At 29.6% G+C, this 18,033-nt stretch overlaps 1 protein-coding gene across 1 annotated transcript; it reads left to right on the top strand.

Moving 5' to 3' along the window:
• The first annotated feature begins 489 nt into the window (after nucleotides 1-489).
• On the top strand, nucleotides 490-3,405 carry LOC127253808 (uncharacterized). The gene is made up of 2 exons (XM_051278583.1): nucleotides 490-1,391; nucleotides 2,189-3,405. The coding sequence occupies exons 1-2, from the start codon at nucleotides 509-511 to the stop codon at nucleotides 3,313-3,315; spliced, it is 2,010 nt and encodes a 669-aa protein (XP_051134540.1). The 5' UTR covers nucleotides 490-508; the 3' UTR covers nucleotides 3,316-3,405.
• The last annotated feature ends 14,628 nt before the right edge of the window (nucleotides 3,406-18,033 follow it).

Raw genomic sequence — 18,033 nt, 5'->3', positions numbered from 1 at the left:
CAATCCGCTTCTTTCCTCACTCATGCGTACCCTGAGAGATCTCTCAGGGGTCACTCATCCTCAAATTAATTTAGGCAAGGACACACGGTTAATTGTAGAGTTCTTCCATATTGTTGACTATTCAATCCACTTAATCTCAATTCAATCTCGAATTGCCTAGCACTGCTCATCCATATACGGAAATTGGCTTAGCACCGGCTCAACTCTGGGATATTACAGAATACTTTGGGTATTTAGATTTGTATTTTATAAATTTTTTTTTTGTTATTATTATATATATATATATATTTGATGACATAGAAAACTCTCGATCACATCTAATATTCTGCAAATAAAGCCTGGTAAGGCAAGACCCAAAGGTATCGAAGTATGAACCTAATAGTGATTTAATGTAGTGTTCCTTATGGAATAATATTCGATCTCTCTCTTATATACATATTGTCTTCCGCTATGTTAAGAGAGGAAGCCAAAAACTAGCGTATACATCGGTGCTTTCCTCTTACAAAATATGGATGCTAATAATGTCTCAACGAGAGTGAGGAGGCCATTGCTCAACCCGACAACCTCTTTTCAACGCGAGTCCTTGTCCGACCACTTGCGAACCGTTAGGCATGTTAGCGACAACACCGTCAAAGGAAATGACCTTAATCCCGATGAAGGAAATCAAATCTTATGTAAGGCGTGTGCATTCCCCATCTTCTCTACTCCATGTGCATATAAGAACGACAACAAGGGCGAGGGCGAGGGTGATTATTATCACAATAGCTGCGCTAATCTCCCCGACTCTTTAAAAGGGCATCCTTTGCACGTCAAACCACTTCTCTTGAAAAAACATTATGATCAACTCTTCTCTCCTAATTGCAAGAGTTGCGACAGAAAATGCGAGGGATTTATCTACAAATGCCCCGAGCCCGAGCCTTATTGTGATTTTTTTATCGATGTGTTGTGTGCTTCGACAATCACAATTGTGCATAGAAGCCACCAACATGAATTAGTCCCTTTCATCGCGGGGGATACTAATTTCTTGTTCACTTGCGGTGCTTGTGGATCGAAGCATGACAAGGTTGAGTACTATTGGTGCAAGTTTTGTAATTTTTACCTCCATTGGGATTGCGCGCTGCTGCCTAATACGATTCTACATGAGAAACACGGCGTACAAGATGGCGATGGCGATGGCGACGGCGACGGCGACGACAAACACCATGCTCTTGTTCTTACTTACATTCTTCCCAGGGAGTCGTTGAAATTCCAAAAGCTTGGCACTTGTTTTATTTGCAATGATCAAGAAAATCTGTTGTCGTCCATCGAATGTGGAATATATTTTTGCACAAGGTGTGAATATGCTGCTCACATCAAATGTGCAACTTCGGATCCTGCTAAATATCGTCGAGGTAACTACAATATATATATATATATATATATTATGCCTATTCTTTCTTTTTTATTTTTTTCTTTTCACTCTTTATTATGAATCTCTTTCTTATTCTTTTGGTTTATAAAATTTGCAATATTTCATCCTGTCGAATCGAGCTTTTTAGGAGTAGATGCATTTATCTAGTTATGTAAGTGTTAAAAAGAAAAGGAAATAAAGAAAATAAAGAGAGAGAAATGAATACTACATTTTAAAATATTGTAAATACTAGATTTCAAAAATGGTTTGTGAATTAAAAGAAAAAAAGAATTAAATACCCTCTTCCTCTCCGCTATGGCTCGACACGGTAATACAAGAGAAATATGATTAGTAAATAATTAAAAATATATTAATAAAAATAATTATATATTAAGATTAAATAGACAGTTTCTTATACATTTATGTTATATATATAGTTTTTATATATAATTTATTTGATATTTTTTTAACTTTAAAGAATGTAGCTTGGCGGTTTAAATGTGTATTTTTTTTTTATAAAGGTAAGGTTATATATATGCATAGTATTACAAAAATTTGTAATTTGTAATACAATTTTTTATCTAAAAATATTAGGAAAAAGACATCATATTTAATTATTTATATTTTATTATAAATAAAAAAAAATTATTTATATATATTTAGGACCTTTATTTTATTTTGCTCGAACCTTTCAAAAGTCAGCCTACCCTGGTAAGCAAAGTTAATGTATTTACACGCATATATATATATATATATATATATGTAAGTCATATAGATTGATAGAGAACTGTTACACAGTACAAAGCAAAGATGCAGCCCGAAGTCTTATTCATTTGCCAATGCCGGACGAGACTACAACCTTAATGTACACTCTCTTAAAAACCACAAGTAACAATGCCGCCGCCGCCGCCGCGGCAGAAGAAGGAAGCACGGTGTCGTCGTCGATGGAAAAGAAAATCTACGGTTACGATTTGATCCTTCACGACGACGAAAATGGTGATGTCGAAAGCCTTTGTAAGTCTTCTTCCTCGTGTAATGCTTGCATCGAACCCATACTATCGAATCCATTTTATAGTTGCCCTCAATATCGAAACGATTTCTACCTCCACGCTTGTTGCGCAAATCTACCTTCCGAGTATCAACATCCGGCGCATGGAATGTATTCCCCGGATTGCAAAGGAAAGCCCCTTGTTCTTGTAACCGGATTATCGGGCAATTTCCTTTCTTTGTTTCAATGCTTAGGTTGCTCGCAACCGTGCAATGGATTCGCCTATTTTTGTAAGGCTTGTTATTTCATTTTGGACGTCAAGTGCGCTTCGTTGCCGGAAGCCATCACTTATGAGAGACATGGGAAGTCGCACATTCTTTTCTTGTCGTATCCATTCGCTCGATACGATGTTCCCACTCATATATGCCAATGTTGCAACTATTTCATCGGGAGCTTATTCTATACTTGTTGCACTTGTCCTAATTTCACGTTGCACGCTCGTTGTGCTCTTCTTCCATCGAGTGTTTCGCACAAATTTGATAAGCATCGATTAGAGCTAGCTTCGACATCCGGATTTCTAACTGATTCCAAAGTCGATGTCGATAGAGATTTTTGTGAGATTTGTGAAATGGGCATCGATACCTACACGGATAGTTGGTTCTATCATTGCGAAGAATGTAACACATTATTCCACATAATGTGCATTCCTTGTGTTGGATGGTTTTCGAAGATCAAATTCGGAGGGACTCTTCGTGTTCGCTCCCATGGTTGTCCCGTCACTTGTATTCGGATACTCACTAACTACCAATACCCGTGTTGTAGATGCGGATACATCATTAAGTGCCGGGAAGAAGATGGCATCGCCTTCGAATGCACTAATAAGTGTTCCGTTTGGTTATGCTACGATTGTGCCGAAGCGACTTGGATTCGCTCATGAGTCGATGATCGGATCGGTTTCAATCGAGAATCTCTTCTTATTATTTCTCTGTATTGTACACATCCTTAGCTTGTTTTTGTATTGATTAGTTGCAAACACTACTTTTGTTTGGAGTTGATTAATGTTGTGTAGTATTCACTCTTTGCTGCTTGTGTTCCTTCTTGTGTTCCTTCTTGTGTTCATTGTTTTGAATTGTTTTGCTTTTTGTTAGATGATCGAGCTATTAGGGATACGCATCAGTATGTTTGAGTGCAAAATCTATCAATACAAGATTTGAGATAAGATAAATTTAATTTAGAAGAAATAAAAGAAAAATGCAATAAAGAAAAAAAAATTTAAATTACACAATATTTACCTGTGATTTCACAAAATTGTACAAAACTCTCAATACTTTTCAAATTGTGTCAAACTCCCTCGTGGTTTTATAAACTCTGCATCTAATCCTCTCGACCGTCCATATTTAACGGTGTTTGATCTACATGCGCTCAAACTGTGAATGAATTTTAAAATATTAATTTCTAAACTCCTAAAAACTATAAATATATATTTATCTTATATTAAACCTAAAAAACATTAAAGAAAAACTTTTAAATCTAGAGAAATATAACTATTTCTTAATATATTTATTGTTTCTTGAGGTTAAATGATAAGAACAATGAATATTTTTGTAATCTCAAGGATTTAGAAATAAAGATTTTGAAATTCATTCGCAGTTTGAGCGCGTGTTGGTCAAAAACTGTTAAATAAGGATGGTCGGGTGGTTAGACGCAGAATTTATGAAACTATTATATATATATATATATATATATGAAAAGTTGTGTATACTAATATATATTCATATAATTATTTTGACTAGAGGCATTTCTATTCAAACATTCTTTGTAATTTTATTTCAATTTAATATCTCAATATAAAATCATTTGCAAAAAGTAATTTAAATTTTAATAGGGATATATTAACCAACTAGATTAGCTCAATCAAACATAAGAGCTGTGATGATCTCAGTCTAATAGTAAAAAAATGAAAATAAAAAATAGATAGTACAGTAAAATGGAGATCCATTTCTTTATATCAAAAAGAGATGGAAAAAGTATTGAAATTAATCATATTTTCAATTCATAACATGTTAATTGAAATTGTGATAGGTTGATGGAACAAAAGTATTAAGTAACATTTCACAACATCTTAATTGAAATTGTGATAGGTTGATAGAACAAAAGTATTAAGTAAGTTAAAAATGGTGAAGTGAAGTATTATCTAATATATTTATAAGATAGTACGTCACTTTGTTTTTCTTTTGAAAATAAAAAATAAAAAATTAAGGTTTGGATCCTAATACGTTTGGTTAATATCGATTTTTTATTGTGTTTTTGCCAATTGTTCACTACGGTAGATATATGGATGCTGCTGCAATATTCATGATTATTATTATTCTTGTAATTAATGTTATTTTTTCTTTTATCTTTAATTCCGGTATATTTGATCATGTTTTCTGTCCACATCTTAATTTGAGTGTTTTATTTTAATCTTTTTATCATATGTGTAATACTTTATCATGGTTTTCTTTTCATTTGACGAATTTAGACTCTAACAATTCAATATGGGCCCTCCAGAAATGAAGGACGAAGATTATGAGAAAAATATCGATATTTTGGAACGTCCAACAAAAAAAAAAGTGAAGTTTGAATTGTTGATCGCACTTGAATCTTGAGCTAGGTTAATTATTGAATTATTATTTGGTTATAAGTTTTGTGTTTTAGCAAGGTTTCTCGAAGTGTATTTTTATAGTTTGTATTGGAAAAGTAGCAAACACTTAAAAACATTTGAGCAATAGAAAATTGCGAAAAAAAGTTGAAAGACAGTATTTGAATAGAGCTTGGCCCCCATGTTAATGCCAATAAAATCGAGGGTTTGCATCATCGGTAAGTAAAAGTTTTTCCCGAAAAATAATATTGGAGTTATGACTCTAACTTTTATATTATCACATGTTTCTTTATGCAAACTTGGAGGAATATTGGGATTATTTAGAAATATTGACATGGATGAAAAAAATTTTATTTTAAATTTGTTTTCGATCAACATTACATTACTTGTGATCACCGTAACATGTATTGTGTCTTTTTTTTTTTTTTTTTTTACTTCATTCTCGAAATACTTCAATACTATTTCATATTTCTTCAATCATTTGTTATAAAATATGTTGGAAACTCTTTCTTTATATATTTATTCATCATATTTTTTTCCCTAAAAAACATCAAATCAAACACCTATTTTTCATTTTTTATATTATACTAAAAATTAATTTTACATTCAAAACATCACATCACCACCTATTTATATCACATCATACAACTATTCAAATTCAAAATTTTTACTATTCAAATCCCGAACTCAAAATCCAAACCTTCAAACAAACACACATGTCAATAATATTCTTTACTATTTATAATGTTTTTAAAAACATATATATATATATATATATATACACACAACATAGATGAATATTTTAAAGTTCTCTTAAATATTAGTAAATATTCTTTATTATTTACAATATTTCTAATTTTTTTTTTTTTTTTTTTGTCCTTACATATACTACACACATTCTCGTATACCTAACACAAAGCATTTTGGATGACAGTCCATGTAAACATTTAGCATGACAGTCCATGTAAACATTTAGCATGTAGCAATGGTGGCATATGATCAACAAAATTGTCGTTATTAGCCTAGCATATTATGTGTAAATGTATATATATAGTATATTTATTTTGTAAAATTGTATCATATTTATTTTATTCGATTAAATATACGATAATATAGACATTGATACAAATATTAATTAGAATAAATTAATCTCATATCCTTAAATAGTGTATTTTACTATGCGGAACTTTAATTAATCCTGAATTTTAATCTCTTTAAAGTAAACACTACTAGGACTCTCGTTTGCAGATATATGAATAATGATTGAATTTCTCTAACAGTTTAAGTTTTTAGGTGAGACGGTCGTTAGCATCCGACAAAGATACAATTTAAATTAAATAAAATTGTATTATATATTCTAATCCCTTAAGGTAAACACAACCATAAATGATATGTAAGTTAATACAATTCTTAGTCCATGTTATTTATCTATTTGCCAATTTTTATTCACTTATTTTTAATTTGACAAAATATTTAATTAAAATATCTTTTTTCTATACATGCTAGACAATTGAATAATATATATATTTGTTTTTATTTTGTATAGTATACATTAATAAAATATATATATTAAAAATTATTAAAATTGTAAAATATCAAAATTAAATGTATTGTTTGATTGATTGTCTTTTTAATCGTTCATTTCTACTATTTATTTATAATAAGATGTTATTTTTTGTTTATTTGAAATGTTACAACTTTGTCATTTAAAATGGTTCAAATATAAATTATTAAAGTTTTTAGTGACTATTAACTCTATTATAGTATATTACAAATACTTTTAAATTTATAATTATTTACATTAGTATTATTTTAATAAAATATTTAATTTTTTTTTTTTATTCTCGTATAAACCCCAATTACGCTAAAGATTAAGAAGTATATTTACATACAAAAAATACTGAAAATTACATATTATTTAAACTTTATACTAAAAGTGAATAATTATTTTTCAAACAAACTAATACTCCTATAATATTTTATTTTTAAAAACATATATATACATATTTTATCTAAAAACATAAATATTTATTTATATTACATTAAATAATTATTTTTAATAAAAATCTTACTATTTTTAAAATATAGAAGAAATATCAAAATAGCGTGCTCACCTAATAATATTCAGCCGACATGAATTTTGATTAATATTAACAAAAAAGTATAAAATATACATGTTCAACACAATGTATATAATAATATATATTTTATTTACTCATAAAAATTAATAATTTAATACAAAATATTACTCCCTCCGTTCTATTTCTCATGTTCACTTTTCCATTTCCGTCAATCTCATTTTAATTTTATTTTAAAAATTTCATTTATAATTTTTTTTAATTTTAATTATACTAATCAATTATCTTAATCTTAATATATAATTATTTTTATTATATGATAATTATTTTTACTAATACATTTTTAATTATTTACTAAATTATACCCCTCATAAATTCTCGTGTCTACGGTAAAACGGACAAAATATCCGGGACGGATGGAGTATTATTTTTTGTGACACCCCGACCTGCAAGCCGGGCATGTCGGGATTGTAAACGGGCACCATAATTCTTTCAGTAGAGCTTCCGAAAAGAAATGTGCATATTGTTGACATGAGTAGTCAATTTAATCCATTTAACCCATTTAACTTATATTCAATATCGAATGACCTGACACCAACTCATCCCGGAAGTTGGCCTAGTACCGGCCCAATTCCGAGGTATTACAATTCCGAGGTATTACAATTTTATATTACAAAAAAAAATATTTTTTCTTTTATGTTACCACAGCTTCCGCATATATCATACCTCATCGGTCTATGTAAAAATATGTCCATTTGATTAGCACATATTTTAAAAAAAAGTAAATAAAAATATAAATATTTTCCTTTTATCAAAATAAATAAATAAATAAAATAGTATATTTTTAATAAAAATGAAAATCAAAATAAATTTGAATAACAACAAAAATAAAAAATAAAAAAAAAAGTTTTGATGACAGGCGGTAAAAAAAAAAATATCTTTATATAAAATGTTACATAAATATTTATTAATATTATATTAAGTAATTATTTAATTCCATAATTTATTAATACTAAAGTAAAGCAAAATACCAAAATACAATACAAATATAAAAAGAAAAAATTATTAATGATAATTATTAAAATGGTGGGTCCACAAATTTTTTGTTTTTAGAAAATTATTACAAAATAATATTTTCTCCATCCCAATATAATTTATCACTTTCAGTGACACGGTATTTAAGAAAAATAATATTTAATTAATTAATAATAGTTAATTACTATGATATTATTTTATTATTAATTAATGGATAATTTTAAAATAAATTTAATAAATATGATTAAAAAAATTAGAATATATATGTAAATATTTTAAAAATTATATCTCAATAAAGAAATAGATAAAATATGAATATCATTGTGTAGAGAATAAAATTTTCTATAATACAAATAAAATAAAAAAATAATTTTTATTTATTTATAATTAACATAAATTAATTTTATAAAAGATGTGAAATTTTAAATATAAATAAAAATATTTATTTTTGTTTTGAATTTTAAAGACCGAAAACGAGATTTCATTAACAAAATCGTAATAAACTTTGAACTAGGGCTTGGTTTTTAGGCTCAGCCCCCAATATCACCCAAGAAATACAAAATCGACACAAACAAATCCAAAATCGCGACTACTCACAATACCGGCCCTACTACCCGCGACACAACTGAAAAATAACCCCCATATGCAAGATGTGCAAAACAGCGGCAAAACAATGGCCCAAAAAAGGAGAAGAACCACATAAACCGAACATACAATCGAAGACAAACCCTATACAGTTTGTTTCGATACAAGGGGGAAAGAGCGCCTTCGAATCCCCACAGAAACAGGAGAAAACGGCTCGTCAGAGGCTCGCCGATGACGAAACAGAGAATCGCCAAGGGTTGATCGTAGAGAGAAGCGAGAGAGAGAGTCTAGAGAAAGAAGAGTGAATGGTGTGAATATATGAATGAATAGTGTATCTCACGGTGCTCCTCCCAATAGACATATATTAGGGCAAATGGGTGATTGGGATTTAATCCCTAAATCCAACGGCTATGCTTCAATCAATCAAGGACAGAGCCAGGCGGGTCGGGTCGAAAATGGGCCAGCATATCATCAGGCCAGACCAGGTATTATGGCCACATATTTTGGGTTTGTGTGTGCTTAGTGTATGGATACAATATTGATTTCAAAAATGATCATAAACCAAAATTTTATAACAATTTTTTTTTAGGAAAAAGAAAAATATAGGATTTTGAGTCGGTTCTACATGATTTATGATGTTATATGTTATGTAGTTAATTAAATTGATTTATATTTGTTACGTATGTTTTGAGTTAGTAAATTTTACCCAAAATAGAAAAATGTAAATTGTTATTGAACAGACAAAAATAAAAATGGTGTCGATTGTGGTGACTGAGAGAAAGTATAATATATACATATAATAATAATAATAATAATAATAATAATAATAATGAAATTCAAGATAAACAAAAAAAAATAATAATCATTACTTTTATGATTATTTATGTTTTACATTCAAGTTATTGTAATATGACATGGGGTGAGTTCAAACTTTCGACGTTTTCGGCTAGTGCGATAATTATTTTAATTTTAATTTAATATTTTTATTATATAATAAGAATTTTTACTAATACATTTTTTATTTACTTATTAATTATAGTTTACATATCCATATCTACTATAACCGCGGATTATTTATCTAGGGCAAATAGAGTATATTGTTAAAATGTGTATATATATATTATATATTTTTAATAATATTAATAAAAGATTATGTCACAAAAATCATTAAAAGAAACTCTTTGCACACAATTTTTCTTCTTCTACGCAATAAAAAAATAAAAATCATAAAAACATACCTAACAAAAAATAAAAGGAAAAACTACGAAAATTATATTTTCTCAATTTCAACTGAAAATATCATTTTTATTTCTCCAACTCAAAGTATTTAGTAAAAGTAATTACAAACCAATATAAAAATATTTTTAATTTTTATATAAATTACAATCACACTATTACATATATATATATATATAACCTGTTAAAGGTAAAAATGTCAAAATCATTTTAGACTAAAATTAACCAATAAAATACTGCATTTCCCTCACAAAAAATATACTCAAACTTTTGAGCACAAATTTTAATATGGTATATATTTTTTTGCCTTTTATAATAAAAAATACAAAAATAGTATAATATTTTACTTAAATAAGAAAATAAAATAATTTTAGGTGGTGACAAATAAGAAAGTAAAAACAAATTTCCGTGACAGATGAAGTATTTTTGAAAAACACATTCGTTTAGAACAGTAGAAATATTCTTTAGAAAATTTGTGTTACAAGTATGTGCCGAAATAATCTAGTTAACAATTATACTACCCAAATAGTTCATTTTCATTTATAGTATATATGATTACTATTTAGTTACCAATACATCGATTGTTATTATTTCTATTTACTCAAATACTATCTTGACTCAATTAAGTATAATGATATTTTAAATTATTTTTTTCTCATTTTACATAAACTATTCATTAATTAGTACTACGTCTCATTTCAATTGTCTCATTTTTTTTTTTTTTGTCTCACTTCAATTGTCACATTTCTATTTTTTTAGTAAAATTTACTAAATTTATCAATACTTAACAATTATAAATCAATTTAATTAACTTAATAACATAATACATCAAGACTCACTTAAAATCTCTTTTATTTCTATATCTCCCTTTTGTAAACAAATATTTTTACGGGTAAACTATTTTTTTAGTCCCGTAACTGGACCCCTTTATCATTTTAGTACCGTAAGTGGAGTCTGTCGCAAACTAGTCCTATAAGTGAAAAATTTTCGTTGTTTTAGTCCTTCGGCATCGGAGACGCGTGCGTGGCTCGCCGGAGGTGACGTGTCCGCCAGGTGTCCCGCCAGGTCAGCGACACCTGGCGGACATGTAGATTTATTTATTTTTTTCATTTTTTTTATTTTTTTCATTTTTTTTAATTAGAAAAAATTAAAAAAAATACAAAAAAATTAGAAAAAATTAAAAATAAGTTTTAAAAAAATTTTAAAAAAATGAAAAAAAAATTAAAAAATCCATGTGTCCGCCGGCTCAGCGACACCTGGCGGACACTTCACCTCCGGCGAGCCACGCAGGCATCTCCGGCGCCAGAGGACTAAAACAGCGAAAATTTTTCACTTATGGGACTAGTTTGCGAGATGCTCCAGGACTAAAGTGACAAGGGGATCAGTTACATGACTTAAAAAAAACAGTTTACCCTATTTTTATCAATATTTAAAATTTCACTCTTTTATAAAAATTAGTTTTATCTTAACTATAAATAAATATATATATTTTTTTGTTTATATGTATTATTTAAAATTTTATTCTCTACAAAATCATATTGATATTACAGATATAATATTTAAAATATTTTAACACATATTTTAAATTTATTTTAATCATATATATTAAAACTACCAATAATATTACTCATATTAAAATATAATAAAATAATATCATAATTCAATATTATTATCTAATTAAACTCATTTACCTTAAATACGGTATCCAAATAAATGAGCCAATTAATTTGGGGCCGACGGACTATTACTTTTAATAAATTTATAAACTTTTTTTGGATGGGACAGAAATAATAATTCCCTCTTCTTATAAATATGTGCTCAAAATTTTGAATATGCATATTAAGAAAAATAATGTTTTAATATTATTATATTTTTAAATTTTGTAAGACTAGTAATTTTAATTTTAGACTAAAATAGAATCAATATAAATAATGGAGTATATAGAATTTATTAGTGTCATCTATGTAAATAAATAAGAAAGTAATAGATATATATATATATATATTTAAGAAAATTGTAGAGTGTTTGTGTATTTTGGTTTGAATGAATTTGTTTTAATTTTATTTTACGTGAGGTATAGAAAATTATATAAGTAATATAACAATAAGAAATGTGTATAATATATTAATTTTTTTAAAAAAATATATGTTGAAAATTTTTTACAAAAGAAAAAAACCAGTATTTTCTTACTAATATAAATATACTTTTAGTAAACATATAAAAATAATAAAATAAACCAGATGAAGAGTGTAATCTAAGTATTTATAAAATACTTTCTCATTCGACTATAATTATGTTAGAATTTTTTGCTGTTATGCACAATTTAATCTAAATATTTATAAAATACTTTCTCATTCGACTATAATTATGTTAGATTTTTTTGTTGTTATGTACAATTTATTTATAGTATACGAATGAATGAATTTGCTTATTGTGCATAAATAGTAAAAGTGGCGAACTAAGAATGGATGGACAAAGAGGTGTTTGGTTCTATTTTAAATTTATATTAAAATATTATTATTTTTTAATATTAATATATATACGATGTGATGTAAGCATGATCAAAAGAATATACTTTAATACAATCAAGATATAATTGTCACATTAAATTTTATTACAACAATATTGTACAGATAATAATATTTTAGTTAGACTGACATATTTTAAAAACATTTTACCAGAAATAAAAGTAAAACAGTCAGAGTATCAGAAATGGTTGTTGGCTCAGAGTCCGAGTTGTTGTCACTCTTATAACTCTGAATCTGCACCAGACCGCCATTGTTTTGAGCTTCAACTCTTCTTTATTCTCCCATGTTCAAACCCTAATTTATACCCTCCCTCAACTTCTGCTCCACTTGTTGGAGAAATAATCCAGATTGAATAAAGATACAAATAAACAAATTTCGCAGGGTATACACAATTTTGGATATATTTTGAGTCGTGTAGATTCACTTTCCTTATACAATATTTCGACCCTATTAACGCCCCGAGTTACACGAAATTCGTACGAGGATAAAACAAAGCAACAATTCGAATTTTAGGCGAAAAATTGAGCAAGTAAAATATTGAGAGATTATTTGCTCACACAGATTAATTCTGCAGACAAGAATCTGCATTATTTTTTATTTTTTTTAGAAGATAAGTTTTATTTAATAAATATTGAAGTGTTTATTCAAATAAAAGATGCACCTTCGAGATTTAATTTCAAAATCTAAGAGATTAAATCTTTAATTCAAATATTTAATTTAATCTGAATCATGAGAGTTTTATTCAGAAATTAATTTAATTTAATTCCTATTTTTGAAAATAATAATTTTCAAAATATATCACAGTATTTAGAAAATATGGGATTTTTCATACTCAAGGAGGGGCCATTCAGGGGATACTTCTCCGAGTATATAACCCTCTTTAGTCATGGGCATGACTAAACCATCCATCCATATACAAATTAATGTAATTATAATGTCGTATAGGCATTCTCGAGCACGCATCATACGCGACTCTTCCCGAGAATAGCTCGATACTACATTCCTTATTTTCGAATAAATCCAATAACAACAAAATAACTAACACCACCAGTGAGTACTGTGAAGAAAAATTGAAAAACATAAACAAATTTCTTTCTGTTCTCAAGTGATTTTGAAAATTATCATGTCGACTTTGGGTGCAACTGTTCAAGACGATCAATCCAAGCCTGTGGTGAGGAGAAAAAGAACCCACCCAGGTCGAGCTCCACAATCTGCACAAAATCCTTAATTTTTAGATATAAAAAATTGCCCTAATTGTTCACCTAAATTGATATGACCAGCAAGAAACTCGATTAACTAATCAATTAAAACCTTAGTAATGCAATAATGGTTTTATTTTTCTGTTTCTGGATCAGATCCTAATTCAGAAGTGGTGGCGTTGTCGCCAAGAACTCTATTCGCGAGTAATCAACACGTCTGCGAGATCTGCAACAAGGGTTTTCAGAGGGATCAGAATCTGCAGTTGCACAAAAAGACCCTCAATCTGCCGGTGAGTTTGGCGAGGAATGAGACAGCGGCGAGTAGGAGCGCACAGCCGCCGAAGAAGGTGCACGTCTACAGGGGCAGAGCTAGTAGAGGGCTGAAGGGTGTTCGGCCCCCCTAATTAATTAAGTTTTGTATTTTTATTATGTAGTATTTGTATAATTATTAAAATTTAAATAATTGGCCACCCCTATAAATTTAATAAAAATATTAATTATTATTTATATTTAACTCAAATATTTAAAAAATTGGTTCAAATATTTAGAAATATTTGAAAAAAAAATCAGATAAAATAACTAAAAATTTGTTTGTAATTTGTAATTTTTTTAATTATATTATTGTATAATTTTAAAATAATTATATATTGTTTATATAAAAAAATTTTGGCCCCCGCTAAAAAATATTTCTGGCTCCGCCACTGTACTTCTGTCCGGAGAGCTGCGTGCACCATAATCCAGAGAGGGCGTTGGTGGACATGACCGGGATCAGAAAGCAATACCGGCGGAAGCACTGCGAGAAGAGGTGGAAGTGCAGCAAGTGCTGGAAGAAGTATGCCGTGATGTCTGATTGGGAGGCACACCGCGAAGCGTGTGGGACAAAGGAGTATTACTGCGGCTGCGGAAGCCGGTTTACAAGGTAATTTTATATTTTTTTTTGTTCGTGCTCTTTTTTTTAGGGGTTTTTTTTTGTTTGATTGAAGGTGTTCGTCTGTTGTGTAAATGTGGGAATTTATGCATTTGGCGTAGTGCGCATGCGCCTGACCAATTTATGTTGTTTTAGTTTTTTGTTAGATTGTTAGATTGTTTTATTGTTTCATTGTTGGTTTTTCTTTTTGTTCGATCAAACATGATTCAATGTGTTATTGTGCTGCGTATAGGGATTTATGCCCCCACACATGTGGGATGTCAATCTATTTAATATAAGTGCATGGTGTACTAGTGCTTAGTGTATCGATGTGTTTATACAAGCGCATCGGATACACACGCCTAGTGTACACATGTGGTGTAGACGCGCTTAATATATCAATTCATGTTTTTAGTGTATCACATATTTTTATAAATGTATAATGTATAAACACCTATCATGTTGGTATGTTTACATAAGCACGTGATGTACACGTGCAAGGTATATATACGTCACGTGCGAGGTATATATGCGTTCTATTTATGCGTGTTAGCATATATACACAATGTATATGAATAAATTTACATCCATGTAATATATGAATAACTTTACATCAATCGTACGATATATATATATAGGTACTTATCAAGTAGATGCTTTTATGCACATTTACACACAAAAAATCTATGCAAGTAGCATATAAAGGCAAAGCGCGTGTAAAACACGTGGGCATAGCTTTATTGTTTACGTGAGTAGAAAAATGTTTGTACATGTTTGTAAACACACGCTCACTAAAAAGCTTGGATATTAATAGATGTGTACACGCGTGTAGATTTATACTTTTCATCTATAGAAGAATAAGCATGCTTGACATATGTACGCGCAATATGCAATTACATAGAATTAACAGCCATATACAAACATGCACTAGTTAAAAACACTTGTAAGATGTACACACATATATACCCTTTAGTAACTTAAGTTTCCATGGTTTGAGCTTCAAATGTATTAACATAATGAAGTGTGCATTCATACAACATTGATGAACACTCGAATTGATTTTCTTTGATCGCAATCCTAACCATTGAAAATTTCATCTGTTTATATTCCAGGAAAGATAATTACAAAACCCACAAGGTATTTTGTGCATGTTTGAATATTTGTAAAAAATAGAAATTATATATTGACCAAAAAAAGCATTTAGAGAAGCTTCTTCTTCAACGTTGGTAGCCAATGACCCTCGGAACCAAATCACAACGAGAAGTCCTCGTCTCCATCCCCAAATCAGTTTCCACCTATCACACCACACCTTCAACACTCCTCATCATCATCATCTTATTCGGGAGCCCTTCAGCATTTCTCGAGGAATCATGACCATGGTGGCAACCAATCAGGTGCAGCGAGCGATCATCGTACGCGCCCATGGGCGATTATGATCGAATGGTCTCGACTGTTTTGAGCCTGAATATTTCATTCCGTCACTGTGAAACTCGCCCTGCATCAATAGGTATTAATTAAACCCAAACCCTAACCCTAACTTTTTTTAATTTGTGTTCTATCTCATATATATATATATATATATATTTGGTAATTAGCTCAACATGCTGTCGAGATTGGAAAACAACATTAGTTTTGGTGGCGGGATCTCCGGTGGTGACGGTTGCGGCGAGGGTGGAGCAGACGGCCATGGTGGGGATATTGTGACAAGGGACTTCTCAGGGTCGATATGACTTATTTTTTGTGGTAAATTCGTTGATGTCATTGCAAGTTCAACGGGAAAATGTTTGATGAGGTACTATCCGAGTTGTTACAGATGTTTGAGTTTGATGCAAGTTTGAGTTTTGATTTGGAAATTGCACGATTCGTGCTCGAGGAAGGGACAATGTTTATATATATTATCACGAATCCTTTTATAGCCCTTAATTAGTTGAAGTTGTTAGAAAATGATGATGGCATGAAATGGAGATAATATTTTTTGTTTTTGTCAAATATAACTTGAATATATTAAATCAATTATTTATATGTATAAAAAGTATTTTGTAACTCCATAAATTGATATCATTCCAACCATCAATCATTCATTAAACCATCAAATGAAATGACACATAAATAGTTGGAAATACTTTCGATATATGTGTGTGCACGTTTTCAACGTGTTTTAGGATCTATTTTCTTTAATTGTCTATAATTTTTTTTATAGAAAATATATGTTTTTTAGAATACTAAAATATTTAAATTAAAAATAAATTTAAATATGATATTTTTAGTGAAAATAAGTAAATAAGTAATTGAATTTGCAATAGATTTAATTTCATTTCAATGTTGCGAGGGAATTTCCATTGTTGCTTCCATTTCAATATTTCGTTGAAATTTACAATAGATTAGTTTCAATGCAATGTTGCGACGGAATTTCCATTGTCGCTTCCATTTCAATGTTGCGACGGAATTTCCATTGCAACTTCCATTTCAATTTTTGCGACGGAACCCATCTTGGTCGTTCGGGGATTGCAACCAATTATTTGCGACGGTTTTCATTTGGATGTAAAATCCATCACAAAATGAATTTGGTGATGGAAAAATATGCAGTTGCGATGGAATAATTCCATCACAATTTGATGGTTTAATGAATGATTGACAGTTGGAATGATATCAATTTATGGAGTTACAAAATACTTTTATACGTACATATAAATGATTGATTTAATATATTCAAGTTATATTAGACAAAAACAAAATATATTGTCTACATTTCATGCCATCATCATTTTCTAACAACTTCAACTAATTAAGGGCTACAAAAGGATTCACGGTGATATATATAAACATTGTCCCTTCTCTTGATCACGAATCGTGCAATTTCCCAATCAAAACTAAAACTTGCTTCAAACTCAAACATATGCAACAGCTCGGATCGTTTCTCGTCAAACATCTTCCTATCGAACTTGCAATAACATCATCATAATCAAATATATCACAAAAATAAAAATAAAAATAGTCAGATCGACCCCAAGAAGTCTCTTGTCACAATATCCCCACTATGACCGTTTGCTCCTCCCTTGCCGCCAGGGCTGGCCCTGGGCCCGGGGCGGGAGGGGCGTCCGCCCAAGGCCCATAGTAAACAGGGCCTATTATATATTTATGTTATATGTGTATAATTTTTATATATATATAATTTATTTGATTTAATATTGAGGTTTTAAGTTTAAATCCTATATGTCCGCCCCGGGTCCTTCGAAAGTCAGGACCGGTCCTGCTCGCCGCCACCAAAACTAGTGTTATCTTCCAATCTCGAACAATATGAAATCTTATTCATAAATTCCTACAAACATAAAACCTAAACGCTTTCATCACATTCAATCATACCAAAAAAAAAACCCCAAGAATAAACTAGAACAAAAATAACAATAACCTAACAAAACGCTTAGACCATATAAAATAGTCAGGCA

The sequence above is a fragment of the Andrographis paniculata genome, unplaced genomic scaffold, assembly GCF_009805555.1.
Source record: "Andrographis paniculata isolate CXL003 unplaced genomic scaffold, ASM980555v1 Contig51END, whole genome shotgun sequence".
Classification (NCBI taxonomy): domain Eukaryota; kingdom Viridiplantae; phylum Streptophyta; class Magnoliopsida; order Lamiales; family Acanthaceae; genus Andrographis; species Andrographis paniculata.
Note: the sequence above shows the minus strand (reverse complement) of the source record. Positions and strands in the feature narration are given on the sequence as shown.

Bases quoted from the DNA above. Each gene is read 5' to 3' on its own strand.
- LOC127253808 (XM_051278583.1), top strand. From the start codon at position 509: ATGGATGCTAATAATGTCTCAACGAGAGTGAGGAGGCCATTGCTCAAC. The intron at 1,392-2,188 runs GTAACTACAATA...ACTGTTACACAG, and splicing joins TCCTGCTAAATATCGTCGAG to TACAAAGCAAAGATGCAGCC.